At 38.1% G+C, this 14,118-nt stretch overlaps 1 protein-coding gene across 1 annotated transcript in view; it reads left to right on the top strand.

Annotated features, from left to right (window-relative positions):
• TTN (titin) overlaps nucleotides 1-14,118 on the top strand; it is a 405,491-nt gene that overhangs the window by 101,224 nt on the left and 290,149 nt on the right. The window contains exons 77-85 of the mRNA XM_085850585.1: nucleotides 688-975; nucleotides 1,105-1,392; nucleotides 1,872-2,159; nucleotides 2,250-2,537; nucleotides 4,115-4,393; nucleotides 5,419-5,697; nucleotides 8,271-8,549; nucleotides 8,691-8,978; nucleotides 9,183-9,470. Coding sequence (XP_085706711.1) covers nucleotides 688-975; nucleotides 1,105-1,392; nucleotides 1,872-2,159; nucleotides 2,250-2,537; nucleotides 4,115-4,393; nucleotides 5,419-5,697; nucleotides 8,271-8,549; nucleotides 8,691-8,978; nucleotides 9,183-9,470 — 2,565 coding nt within the window. The remainder of the gene's footprint in view (nucleotides 1-687; nucleotides 976-1,104; nucleotides 1,393-1,871; nucleotides 2,160-2,249; nucleotides 2,538-4,114; nucleotides 4,394-5,418; nucleotides 5,698-8,270; nucleotides 8,550-8,690; nucleotides 8,979-9,182; nucleotides 9,471-14,118) is intronic.

The raw sequence follows: 14,118 nt of genomic DNA, 5'->3' as shown, positions 1-14,118 counted from the left end.
GAAAGATGCATAAAGCAAGTAGTACTGAGGAAAACTTGAGAAAGAGAAGATTAAGGTGGTTTGGGCATGTGGTGAGAAAGAGAGAAGGATAAGTCTGTCAAGAAAGTCACTAGTTTAGTATTTGAAGGGAAAAGACCAAGAGGTAGACCGAAGAAGACCTCGGAGAATGCGATCAGGAGAAACATGAAATTGTTGGGGTTAATGGAGGAGGATGCTTTTGACAGGACTAAGTTGAGAGAGAGACAATCAGCTTACCAACCCCTGAATATGGGGAAAATGGTCATACATATAAACATGTTTGACACGCATCAGTAGCTTCTTCATGTATGTATGTATGTATGTATGTATGTATGTATATATATATATATATATATATATATATATATATATATATATATATATATATATACATGAGTATACTTGTATATTTATATATAAGTACATATATATAGTATAATAAATATTATAGATGGTGAAACCTGTTCTTACCTTGACTTACCTTGTGTTCAGTCACTGACTTACCTTGTGAGATGTTTTATACGGCCACATTTTTATGGTATAACAAATAATTGCGATAGATAGGCAGTGTACGTTTCCATAAGTATATAATCAAAGATAATTAAAGTTTAATCACTATTTCATCATTCTATATTTTGCCATTCTAACTATGTCTCTCATTTCTCTCAGAGCCCAAAGTTGCACCAGAGTTTGATCAGAAGTTGCAGCCTGGAGAGGTGACCACAGGGGACTCAACTGAACTTGAGTGCCATGTGACAGGTTCTGTGCCAATGAAAGTCACATGGTCCAAGAATGGCAGAGAAATCCGTACAGGAGGAAACTACAGAATCACATTCATTGAAAACACACCACATCTAAGTATACAGAAGGCTAGCAAATCAGATGATGGTGAATATTCTTGCAAAGTGACAAATGAGGTTGGAAGTGATATCTGTGCAACTGAACTTAACGTTAAAGGTACACATTATTTTCTTTTCACTTTTCAGAAACAATTTATTTTTGGTATTGCTTGTACAAAATCACAAGACTGTATGCATATCATTTATTTGCATATCATTTATTTTCAACAAATATCCCCACTTTTAGACCGCAAAATAGCACCAGCATTCTCTCGCAAGTTGAAAGATTCCAAGGCAGTTGAAGGCGGAACAGTCAAATTTGACTGCAGAATCACTGGTTCCATGCCATTTGAGATTGCTTGGTTCCACAATGGCTCTGAGTTGAAGAGCATGGAAACATGCCAGATGCACATCGAAAAGAATATGGCTGTTCTTGAACTGGTGGATGTGAAATTGAGCAGTGCTGGGGAGTATGCTTGCCAAGCATCCAATGCTATGGGAAGTGCAAGTTGCAGTGCAAATCTTCTGGTTAAAGGTAACTGTTTACTACAAACAAGTAATTATCTGATATGATTGTCGTAATTGAAACATTTTAAAGGATAGCCTTAATATGAGTAGTCGTGAGACTTTTTTCCAATACGGCTAAGAAATTGTCCCCATTTTTTTTTTTTTTTTTTTAATCCTGAGTTATTTATAAGTTCCATTCTTTTATAACGCTAATCTTTTTGACTTCATGTTTTCCTTTTAATCTCTATCCTTTTCAATCTCCCCTGCTGTCCATGTAGTTTTGCTAACTTTGATTTACATTGTGTACCAATTGTTCTGTTGAAACCATGAGAGGCTCCCCATATTTTATCAGCAATCCCACTAACATAGTTAATAATAACAATAATAATTTTTAAAATATCATGATTCTAGAAACAGTATGAAGTAAATTGAATGTGCTTTCATTTCATTTTACACAAATATTCACAGTAAAATGTTTACAATGGTCTATCTATTCCATTTCTGCAGAGCGTCCTATCCCTGCTAAATTTGTTCAACGACCTGATTTGATGGAGGTTACAGAGGGTGACACAGTTGAAGTTGAGTGCCATGTTGTGGGCTCTTCTCCGATCAAAGTCACTTGGGCAAAGGGCAGCAGAGATGTCCGATCAGTTGGAAACTTCAAGTTAAGATTTGTCAACAACTTGGCTGTCATGACTATACTTACAGCAGAAAGATCAGATTCTGGCATTTACACCTGCAAAGCTGTAAATGATGCTGGAACTGACACATGCACTGCTGAAATAATAGTTAAAGGCAAGTCTATTTGATATTCCACTCTTTTTTTGTCAACATTTGGTGTTGTAATTGCTTTTATGATACTTACTTGCTATATTTATTATGCAGACCGTCCCATACCTCCATCATTTGCTCGCAAACTGAAGCCAACAAGTGGAGCACTCAACACTCCAATCATTTTTTCATGCAAGATCGCTGGCTCTGTCCCAATTTCCATCTCATGGTTGAAGAACGAGACTGAAATTTCTGAGGGGGATAAGTTTAAAATCAGCTTCGAAGATGGAATTGCAACTCTGGCTATTGGGAAATTAGAGATCTCTGATGGAGGAAACTACTCTTGCAAGGCCACCAACTTTGCAGGAACTGCAACTTCCACTGCTTCACTGTGTGTTATAGGTATGTATGCTCCCTAAGTTCTCCTGCTTGAACAAAGCAGATTAATTTTTTGTTGAAATATCTCATCTAACTAACATGTTGTATTTCAGGATAGTCCTTGATCTGTCAAGTTTTTTTTTTTGTTTTTTTTAAACTTTGATCCAAGGTTCAGCGAGGAAGTGGAACAGATTATACATGCAGGACAAAGACATTAGTATACATCAGCGTATTTTTTCATGAATTTCAAGAAATACTGTATGTATAAGTCTCGAGTATATGAACATTCGTTCTTAGGACGTTGAGCCATTGGTTGAGATGAAAAAGCTAATCAGGTCAATCCTTCAGGAGTTCTGATATGTTCAGCCTTGTTACTAAGTTTCTTTCAACTTTTTTACTTACTCTTTTACACAATTACAATATGTCTTTCATGGAAGTCATGACCAACATCAAAATATTTAATTCGTCCTTTGGAGAGAAATTCCATTCTCTCAATAGTTTAAACCTAGACCTTGGTATTATTATTATTATTGTTATTATTATTATTATTATTATTATTATTATTATTATTATTATTATTATTACCCCCATGCACACAAACTGAAAAGTGTGGTAAAGCAATTAGTTCACTACTGTCTGTCTGTCTGTCCTTTTGTCTACAAACGTCAGTTTATGATTGAGGAACAACTTAATTTCAATTGAATGTTATATTTTGAACACAAATCGGAACATGAATCGGGAAAACAAATCTGTAGTTTAGCAGTACTTTGGCTCTGACTTCGTCCCGATCGCACATGCACAGTGAGGAGTGATATATATATATATATATATATATATATATATATATATATATATATATATATATATATATATATATATATATATATCTTATACTCTGTCTTACAGTCAAATAAAATTTAAATCATTCCACAGAGGAAACTTACTGTTTTTAAGGGCATCATAATGGACACAAACGCCAGGCAAGAATAACTAATTTACCTTTGTGAATGAAGTGGTGTAAAAGACAGTGCATTAATGGTGGTAAAGTTCCAGAATTTATATATGAAAAACCTTGAAGTCTCTATTTTATTAGCCCCTGTTGGACTTGAGGCTTATGGATTTGGTATCAATTTTCATGTTGGTGCATGCTTTTTGAGTTCTGCCTGCAACCATATATTGCATACATCCATATCCATATCTCAGACATGTATGGACCGATTTTATTCGTACTTGGCGCAAAGACAAAACATGATGGTATTCATATGCACATCATTTTGTTTTGTGATGTGATCAAAGATGGCTATCAAAGTGATGCGATCAAAGATAGACTGGCGGCCATTTTAGTTATAAAAAACCCACTATTGAAGACATCCTCAACCAATTCTCGGACATGCATTTACCGATCTTGTTATTATTGTTATCTGTGTTGTGACTTGTAGTATGTTTAATAGGACACTAAACTTGAAGACAAAAAACCCCACCAAATCCTAGTTGTGATGTTTAATCAATATGTAAAATCATGTTGCAATGGCTCAAACCTTCTCGCCTCTTCACCCTCCCCTCCTCCCCTCCTTCCCACCATTCCTCATCTTCTCACACAGAGCCTCCTACATTCATCAAGACAATTGAATATGATGAGGTGCTTCCAGGATCTTCTGTAAAATTCAGGAGCATAGTTGATGGTAGTGGACCAATTACAGTAAAATGGTACCGAAATGGACAGGAACTCCAAGCAAGCCAGAACTGTAGCATCAGTTTCAAGAATATGAGCGCAGAACTAGAACTGGACAGTCTGACCACAGCAGCATCTGGAGAGTACATGTGTGAGGTTTCTAATCCAGCTGGAAAAGAAACATGCAAAGCTGAGCTACTTGTGAAAGGTTTGTATTTTTTATTTATTGAATTTTCAGCAGCCAAATATGACTTGGCCTCGATTAGAATTAGAAAGGTAAAATAAAGGTGATTATTCAGTTATAAAGTAGAAAAATATTTGTTAATATCTCTTTCTATCTTATGCCAATTTCTGAATAAGTTGGGGTCGGTGGCTGAAAGACTGTATACTTGGCCCAAAAATGTCTTTAATGCGGGTGGCCAGGCCTCATGTTTGACTGAAACGGTTTGATTTTGAATTTGGCTAAGCTAAATGTCAGTGGAAACTCACCTGCTCTTTGCCGAAAGACACTGTGCAACCTTTAATGTCCGCCAATTTATGGCAATATATGTGCTTATAGCTTAACATCCATTGTGATGGAACACCCTGGAGGAAAATAACCCATCTGACAGTTTATATTTTGGGTGAGAATTTAACCCAGGCTTGACAGCTCAAAGGTAAGTGTGCTCCCACTTTACTATCCTGTTGGGCCTTTTTAATCAAATATAATAATAATACCATTCCTTTTATGCCGTAAAGGCACATAGGGCTTACGAGGCAGTTTCATTGGCAAATTTAATCAAACATATGGCATACTAATTTCCTATTGTGCATATTGATAAAATACTATTTTTTACTTGTCAGATTGCTTTTTGACAATTTCTTTCTTTATACACATGCCTAAAACCCAGGAAATTAATGTAAAAATACACAAAGGTGAATAATTAAACAAAGGCACACAATTTGACAAAGGCACATATAATTGAATTTTAATTAAGCTGCCCTTTTTTTAAGAATTTGCTAATTTGTATTCTTGGTGATCTTTTGCAATGAACCCTATTTGTCAATTGAAATTTGGGCCTCTAAGTTATCAGGCCATTCTTTGTACATGATGATAGGTTTTTTTTTTTCTTCTGAGATGTCATTTGTTGATGTTAATTATCTGTTGTTTGTCCCAAACTATTTTTTTTTTTCAAAAGTTGAGATCTTATAATTAAACTGCATTGCGAATAATGATTCACTTTCACCTTTTAGAGCCGGCATGTTTCCGGAGGAGGTCAACAGACCTTCAGGTGGTTGTATCAAAAACAGCAACTATAAGTTGCAGCTTTGCTGGTACTCCAAACCTAGAGGTCCAGTGGTTCTATCAAGACATGCTGATTGAGCCTGGAGATAATTATCAGATATATAGCACAGAAACTGAGTCAACTCTAAAGAAAACGTTTGTTGAGAAGTCTGATGAAGGAACATACAGCTGCAAGATACAGAATGAAGTTGGAGAGGACAATTGCTTTGCTCACTTGCATGTACTTGGTAAGTTTTTATAAACACTATTTTATTTACTGCTTAGTCATATTTTAGTTGTGTGTTTTCTCGGTGTGTATTTGCCTTTCTCTTCTGTCAGTAACCTGAATTCAATTATGCTATCTATTTATCTATATATTACTAAAACTCTCATCTTGTATGTATATATGTATGTATGTATGTATGTATGTATGTTCCCAAAATACAGCCAAAACGGTACACGATAGCGCAAAAATTTTAGGGCCACCTTACTCACCACTCTCCTGCAGTGTGCAGTATCAAGTTTCGTTCAAATCGGGCAACGAAAAAATTATTTAAAAAATCAATTCCTGATTAAGTCAAGTACTCTTTGGGAGAATTTGATCAATGCAAACAACCTCAGCAGTATAGTTTGCTGGAGCTATCTTTTTTTTTCCTTGAAATTATTTATTAAAAAAATCTCAGACATTTAGTATAGACAAAGAACGATTTATTTTTAAGCATAAAATACACATCACCATTTTTATCTAATACTTCCGTGTTCATCAATAAATAAAATTGTGTTTAGAAGATTACGCACAATAATTTCTTCGACTTTCTTTTCTCGGGGTTTTTTTTTCACATTGACACGTAATATCAAGTTTCGTTCAAATCGGGCAACAAAAAAATTATAAAAAAATCAATTCCTGATTCAGTCAAGTACTCTTTGGGATTATTTGATCAATGCAAACAACCTCAGTGGTATAGTTCCCTGGAGCTATCTTTTTTTCTTTTTTTTTTGAAATGATTTATTTATCAATCGCTGTCACAACGGGAACCCAACGGGTTCACAGGTCATCTGGTATATTACTAAAACTCTCATTCTGGATATCGGTGTATATATATATATATATATATATATATATATATATATATATATATATATATATATATATATATATATATATGTATGTATGTATCTTCCCGAAATACAGCCAAAATGGTACACGATAGCACAAAAATTTTAGGCCCACCTTCTCGCCATTTACCTGCGGTGTGCAGCATCAAGTTTCGTTAAAATCGGGCAACGAAAAAAAATATTACAAAATCAATTCCCGATTCAGTCAAGTGCTCTTCGGGAGTATTTGATCAATGCAAACAACCTAAGTGGTATAGTTCGCTGGAGGTATCTTTTTTTCATGAAATGATTTTTTTCATCAACCACTGTCATAACGGGAACCCAACGGGTTCACGGGTCGTCTCGTATTCATATAAAAGCCAAAACTGTCACTTTCTACATTTCCTCAAGAATTTTCATCCCCAAGTCATAATTGTTCTGGCCAAACTTAAATGTTTGCGATTTCGTTGATTTAATTATGCTTTAAATCGTTATATCTCCCCAGTTTGTTCAGAATATTTGATCTGAGCTTATGATGCAAGGGATGCTACTGTTGTTATACTGCGCTTGGTAACATTCTCATGTATTAACACACCGTGATGACGTCACATGGTAAATGACGGCTCCCTCAAATGCTATGGCTTTAGTCTTCTGAGAACCACAGTCTACAAAACCTCAAGCACACGCTACATTGTAACAAGTCACGTCACATCAATGAACACGTCCGGTTACTATACTGAATAAAGTTCTGGTCGATGATCGATGAAGGTGTGCACTGAGCTCTTTGGCAAACAGTTATAATAAGAAAGGATCACTTGGTTACTGATGTAACCATTCCGACACAATACATAAGCAGGTAAAATACCATAATTAATGAAGTATAAATGTAACTTTGATATGACAAACAATCTGCAAGTGGTTGGATTATGCACATCTATTTCCTCAACAATGATACAATGATAATCATCTACTTCCTCAACACACAAATCACAAAAGACACCACAGATGCACATATTTGGATGAAATCAACAGCACATTGATTGAGGTGTGCTCACCACTGTGGGAAGCAAGAAGAAGCTAATGTTTCACATTGGCAAAGCCAAAAAGGCATTAATATCTTCTCTGAGACGAAGGGTTAAAGCTCGAGCATCAGCGTCTCCTTGCTTCCCATGGTGCTTAGCATACTTTGTTCAATGTCCTGTTCATTCCCTCCATTGTTCTACCTTTTCGCCAATGCAGACCAACACTGGCCTTCATGAGCAAGATGAGTTTTCCATTCATCACACACAAATTAGCCAAAGCACACAGCAAAACACAGAAAAACAGCTGGTTCCAGGGTTATCTCTGTTATAGTCATGATATAACATCTCTGCTGGGACCTTCTGGTAAATGAGCAAAATGTGGTTTTGTTGTGGATTCTTTCTTTTTGAGTGTCCTTTCCCAACACCTGAGCCCATTAAAGACTGTTGACTGGAAAAACTAAGTTTTGTGGCATAACAGACAAATGACTTAGAAATCCACTATAAAGTTTGTCTTAAGTACTAAAAATTCTTACTTCCTCATTAATATTAAAATAAGTTTAATGATTACCCCCCCACCCCCCCCCAAGAAAAAACAATACTGTACTGTATACAGTTTCATAAGATCCATATGGAATTTACATTCACTGATTTTTATTGAGGTTATCTATCAGTATTTTTAATTTAAGCATGTATTTATCTGGCAGAGCCACCTTATTTCATTAAGAGCTTGGAGCCTGGTTCAAATTCCGTTGGTGGCCATCTACACTTCGTGTGTGAAGTTGGAGGAACTCCAGAAATAAAAGTGAACTGGTTCAAAGGCGATGAGAAGATCAGCTCGAGCGATCGGTGCATAAAGACTTTCATCAACAACATTGCCACTCTGGAAATAAAGGTTATCGGCGTCTTGGACACTGCAGAGTACACGTGCAAGGCAGAGAACAGCTACGGAGTAGCTTCATCTTCTGCCGTATACACAGTGAAAGGTGCTTTATTTGACAGTGAAGTAAAATATTATCACCACATTCATTGCCTTTTTCCTGCTGTTTTGTGATCCTTGAAATACTTTTTACTCAGTTACTTTAATGAATTTATACATCATTCATTTATTTCTCCTTTCATGCCAGAACGCAAAAGTGCACCAACATTCACAAGGAAGGTTAAAGATGTGCATGGAAAAGAAGGATCCTCTGCCAAACTTGAGTGCCGTCTTGCTGGCTCAGAGCCAATAGAGGCAACCTGGTTTTTCCAGGACATTGAACTCTCTTCTGATGACAACTATGACATTTCTGTTGAGGATAATGTTGCAAGTCTAACAATTTTGAAGCTCAAACTTTCTGATGCTGGAGAGTATACGTGCAAGGCATTCAATGAAGTTGGTCGAGCTTATTGCGCTGCCAACATTTCAGTTGAAGGTTTGCTCTATTAATTTATTTTCCTAAATGGTTTGGCTTAAATCAATGCCTGTATTTATTTATTTTAGAAAAAAAAATCAACACTTGTATTTGAAAAACAAGTATTGTTGTAAAAAAAAAAAACTTTTTTTATACATTCATTTCATCTTCTGGATGTAAGTTTTGTGACAATTTTAAAGGAAGCATTTAACTTGTCCATTTTAGAGCGTAAGGTTGCACCAGCTTTCGACCAGAAGTTAGAACCAATGGAAGTGACTGCAGGAGACTCAACTGAATTTGAGTGCCACGTGATGGGCTCTGCACCTATGAAAGTCACATGGACAAAGGATGGCAAGGAGATAGATTCTGGTGGCAACTACAGGATCACTTTTGTGGACAACACACCTCATTTGATAATCCTAAAAGCAGACAAGCCTGATGGTGGGGTGTACACTTGTGCAGTGTCAAATGAGGTTGGAAGTGATTTCTGCAGAACTGAACTCACAATTGAAGGTATATACTACACACAAAAGTTATAATAGCACTGTATTTTATAATGCTTGCAAATATATTTTAATGACCACAGTCCCTCACCATTTTCCATCTTTATATAGAAATCTTGAAATTTAATCCATTAGACTATAATTTGAGAAGTGTCTGTTATGTGTTTCTTGTTTGTTTGTGTATTTGTTTGCATGTTCGTTATTTAGGAAAGTCGAAGATTTTTCAATGCTAGTATACTTGTTGGTCCTGTGCGTTATTCTGTCTGTTGGTCTGTGTTTGTTTTGTTACTTGCGAAAATCGAAGATTTTTCAAATATATTGCTTGGTCTTGTTTGTTTGTTTGTTTGTTTGCATGTAAATCACCTACATGTCACCATTTTAAACTGATCTTCACAAACTTCACCACCTGGTAGAGTTTGTCATAAGCAAGAAGCCTAAATTCAACCACCTATTATTTTTGAGGTCAACATATGCCAAAAGGTCAACAAAGGCCAAATATCTAAAATTGTCAATTTTTATCCGATTGACTTGAAATATGAAGAGGATTTGCATATTTGGTCATTGAATTTAACCACCCATTATTTTTTATGGTCAATATTGTTTTATGGATTTCACAAGTGTCATGCTCTGTACAACATCTTTCTTGTTTATTTGTTTGTTTGACTTATATGCACTCCAAAACAGCTGGATGAAATGAGTTGAAAATACTGTTGCTTGTACTCAGAGAACACAAGGGAAGGTTTTAGGCTGTAAAATAAATAAATAAATAATAGACATAGTCGCTGGGTGCTCAGAGTGGGAGGGAGCACCCCAATTCTCTCAATGTAAATGTCTCTGCTGGGACCTTCTGTTCCTCTCCCAAGACGTGTCTGACTCCCAAGTATCTCTCCCCGGTTACTCCCTCCTCCGGTATGACAGACCTGACCCTCGTCCTGGTGGAGGTGTTGCTCTCTTCATCAAAGACTCTATTCCTCACTCTCCATGCACTGCTCTCACTCCCCCACAACCCGGATCTCAACCAATGGTACTCCATCTCTTCTGGATCTGATTTTGACAAATATTTCCCTGACAATATCTTCCGCTCTTCCTCCGCTCCAATCGGTTCTTCTGACCACGTCCTTGTCAAAGTGGACATCTCTCTGGCTGTCATCAGAGAACCACCTCACCGTCGTCGAGTCTGGCATTTCACTCAAGCCGACAGGCAGGGTCTCCAAGCAGCCATCAAACTTACAGACTGGTCTCCTATCACTACTTTCTCAAACATCAACTCATCCTGGGAATTCTTTCAAAGAAACTTGCTCTCCCTCATGCACAGATTTATCCCCTCTGGTGTTCAGTTGTCCTACCCTTCCTCCCGCCCTTGGTTTACTGAAGCTTGTAACGAGGCAGTTGTCCTGAAACAACTTGCCTTTGCCTCATGGAAAGCAAACCCAACTGAGGGCAATCTCAATTCCTTCCACAAAGCTCGGAACAAGTGTGTATCTACCCTCAGGAGAGCCAGAAAACACCATCTTTCTCATCTCAAGTCTGAACTCTCAAACCTCTCTCCCTCCTCAAAATCCTGGTGGTGTTTAATCAAATCTGTTTCTGGTGTATGTTCCCCCTCCATCCCCTCCCTTACCTCAAATGGCCGCACTGCTGATACCGCACATGATAAAGCTGAATGCCTAAACTCTGTGTTTGCAGCCAAATCTTGTGCCGTAAACCCATCACTTTCTCTACCCACCTTACACAGTCGTACCCTACTGTCCCTGGACTCTGTGTCCTTTTTCCTAACAAGGTGGAGAGCTTGCTTTCAAACCTCGACTCAGATTCTGCAACCGGTCCAGATGGCATCAGCCCACGTGTCCTCAAAGCCTGCTCTTCTGCTCTTGCTCACCCTCTCTCTGTTCCATTCACCCTCTCATTTGCTCAAGGTCATCTGCCATCTGCTTGGAAATCTGCTAACATCACTGTCCTGCATAAAAAGGTGCAAAAACAGATCCCTGCAACTACAGACCAATCAGCCTTCTCCCAATCATCAGCAAGGTTATGGAATCCATCATTGCTTCAGACATGAAATCCTTCCTTTTCTCCAATGGCTTGATTTCCGATCATCAATTTGGTTTCAGACCAGGTCACTCTACCCTGGATATGCTGCTTCTGCTCTCCCATCAATGGATTGAGGTCCTCAATGCCAGACAGGAAATCCGAGCCGTATCCCTGGACATATCACGTGCTTTTGACACAGTCTGACACCCTGCCCTCTCACCAAACTCTCTTCCCATGGTATCCAAGGCCATCTCCACTCATGGCGCACAGATTTCCTCTCCTGTCGCAGTCAACGTGTGGCCCTAAATGGAATTCGTTCATCCCCTCTTCCTGTCTAGGCTGGAGTTCCTCAAGGTAGCGTTCTGGGCACTGTTCTTTTTCTGGTTTTCATCAATGATCTCTCCGACTCTCTGGAAAATCCTCTATATCTCTTTGCTGATGACCCCACCCTCTGCCGTACCATCTGTCATCCCTCAGACCGGCAGGCAGCAGCTTCTTCGCTCACTGCAGATCTGGATAAAATCACAAACTCGTCCAACACGTGGAACATGTCTTTCAATCCAGACAAATCTCACACTCTCACTATGTCTGTTCGAAAGGACCGTTTAGAACCCCCCCCCTCCCCCCATGCAATTTCTCAACAACCTCTGGAAGTAGTCTTTTCTTTCAAGCTTCTGGGTCTCACTATCTGCCATGACCTTTCCTGGGAAAGTCCCATTTCCAACCTCGCCTGAAAAGCCAGTCGCCGACTGGGAATCCTCCGTTGTGCAAAGTCCTTCCTCGGCCCTCTTGAGTTCCTGACCACTTACAAAGCTTTTGTCCGTAGCCTGATGGAGTACTGCTCTCCCCTCTGGGCTGGTGCTCCTGCCTCCCACCTTTCTCGGCTTCACGCTGTCAAAACCAGGGCATTTAGGATCATCGGCATCTTCCGCAATGAAGCTGAGTCTTTGGGCCTCTCACTCAATCACCGCAGGTTGGTCGGTGGTCTTTCTGTCTTCTACCCTCTCCTCTCCAACCTTGCCCCCCCTGCTCTCTCTGCGATTTGTCCCCACCACATTTCCACAGGGCGCTCAAGGTCCGCCAACAACCACCTTCTGGTAAAATTACCAAAATCTCAAATCACTGCTCACCTTCACTCTTTCATTCCTCTTTTTTCCTGCCTTTGGAATAAACTCCCTCACTCTATTCTTTCCCATTCTTCCCTCCAGGCTTTCAAAACAGCTGTTCACCACCACCTCTTATCACCCCCCATCCAAATCCTCAATCTTTTCTACCCCCGATAATCCACCCAAGCCCACTTCATTCAATTCCCCTGCTTTCCTTCCTGAAAGTCCCTGTAATGTCCATTTTCTCTTCCTCATGTTCCCCGTCCCATCCCATCCCTCTCCCTTCCACAGATCTCCTAATGTGTCTGTTCCCCACTGTGTTGTCCCTCCCACTCCTGCCCCTCTTGTCTCATGCCCCCTTGCTGTTCGTTGTGTGTTAGCTCTCATACGAGCCTCGACAAGGTATACAAAAAAAAAGTGCATCGTATAATGCCGCTCCCATTGTGGGTGGATATTGCAAGTCTTCCCATCTGTAATTCTGGGGGAATTAATGTGTTTTTCAGGACTGGTTCTTCACGAGCATACGTCGTTCTCAAAATTATTGGTGATTAAATTTTTAGAACAAGCTTGCTCAAAATTACAATGGTATAATAAAAACGCTCCTGTTTTAAAACAAAATCCTGTGGGGGAAATGCATTTTTGAGCCCACTATATAAAATATGATGTGTATATATATATATATATATATATATATATATATATATATATATATATATATATATATATATATATATATATATATATATATATATATATATACATATATTTATATATACATATATATATATATATATATATATATATATATATATATATATATATATATATATATATATATATATATATATATATATATATATATATATATATATATATATATATATATATATATATATATATATATATATATGTCACACAGTGCCTACAGAAAGTCTTCACCCCCTTTCAGAATTTTCACCTTTTGTTGCCTTACAGCCTGGAATTAAATTGCATTAAATCATACCTTTTCCACCTTTATTTACACATTGTATCCCACAACTTCCAAGTGAAAAACAAATTCGACAAATTTCAGGAAATTAATTCAAAATACAAAACTAGAATATCTTGGTTCGATAAGTGTCCACCCCCTGAGTTAATACTTGGTGGAGGCTCATTTGATAGTAATTACAGCTGTGAGTCTGTTGGGATAGGTCTCTACCAACTTTGCACTCCTTGATTGGGCAATATTTGCCCATTCTTCTGTACAAAACTTTTCAAGCTCAGTAAAGTTGCTTGGGGAGTGTTGATGGAGAGCAATCTTCAAGTCACAGATTTTTGATTGGATTTCGGTCGGAGCTCTGACTGGGCCACTCAAAGACATTGATCTTTTTGTTCCTTAACCACTCAAATGTAGCTTTGGCTGTGTGTTCTGGGTCATGATCATGCTGAAAGGTTAACTTCCGATCCAATTTCAACCTTCTTGCAAACGGCAGCAGGTTTTCCTCTATAATTTTTCTATGTTTTGCTCCATCCATTTTCCCC

Source organism: Eptatretus burgeri, chromosome 2 (assembly GCF_056783735.1).
Source record: "Eptatretus burgeri isolate ZD-2024b chromosome 2, Ebu_testis_v1, whole genome shotgun sequence".
Classification (NCBI taxonomy): Eukaryota; Metazoa; Chordata; class Myxini; order Myxiniformes; family Myxinidae; genus Eptatretus; species Eptatretus burgeri.
The sequence above is the reverse complement of the archived record's forward strand: the minus strand, read 5'-3'. Positions and strand labels throughout refer to the sequence as shown.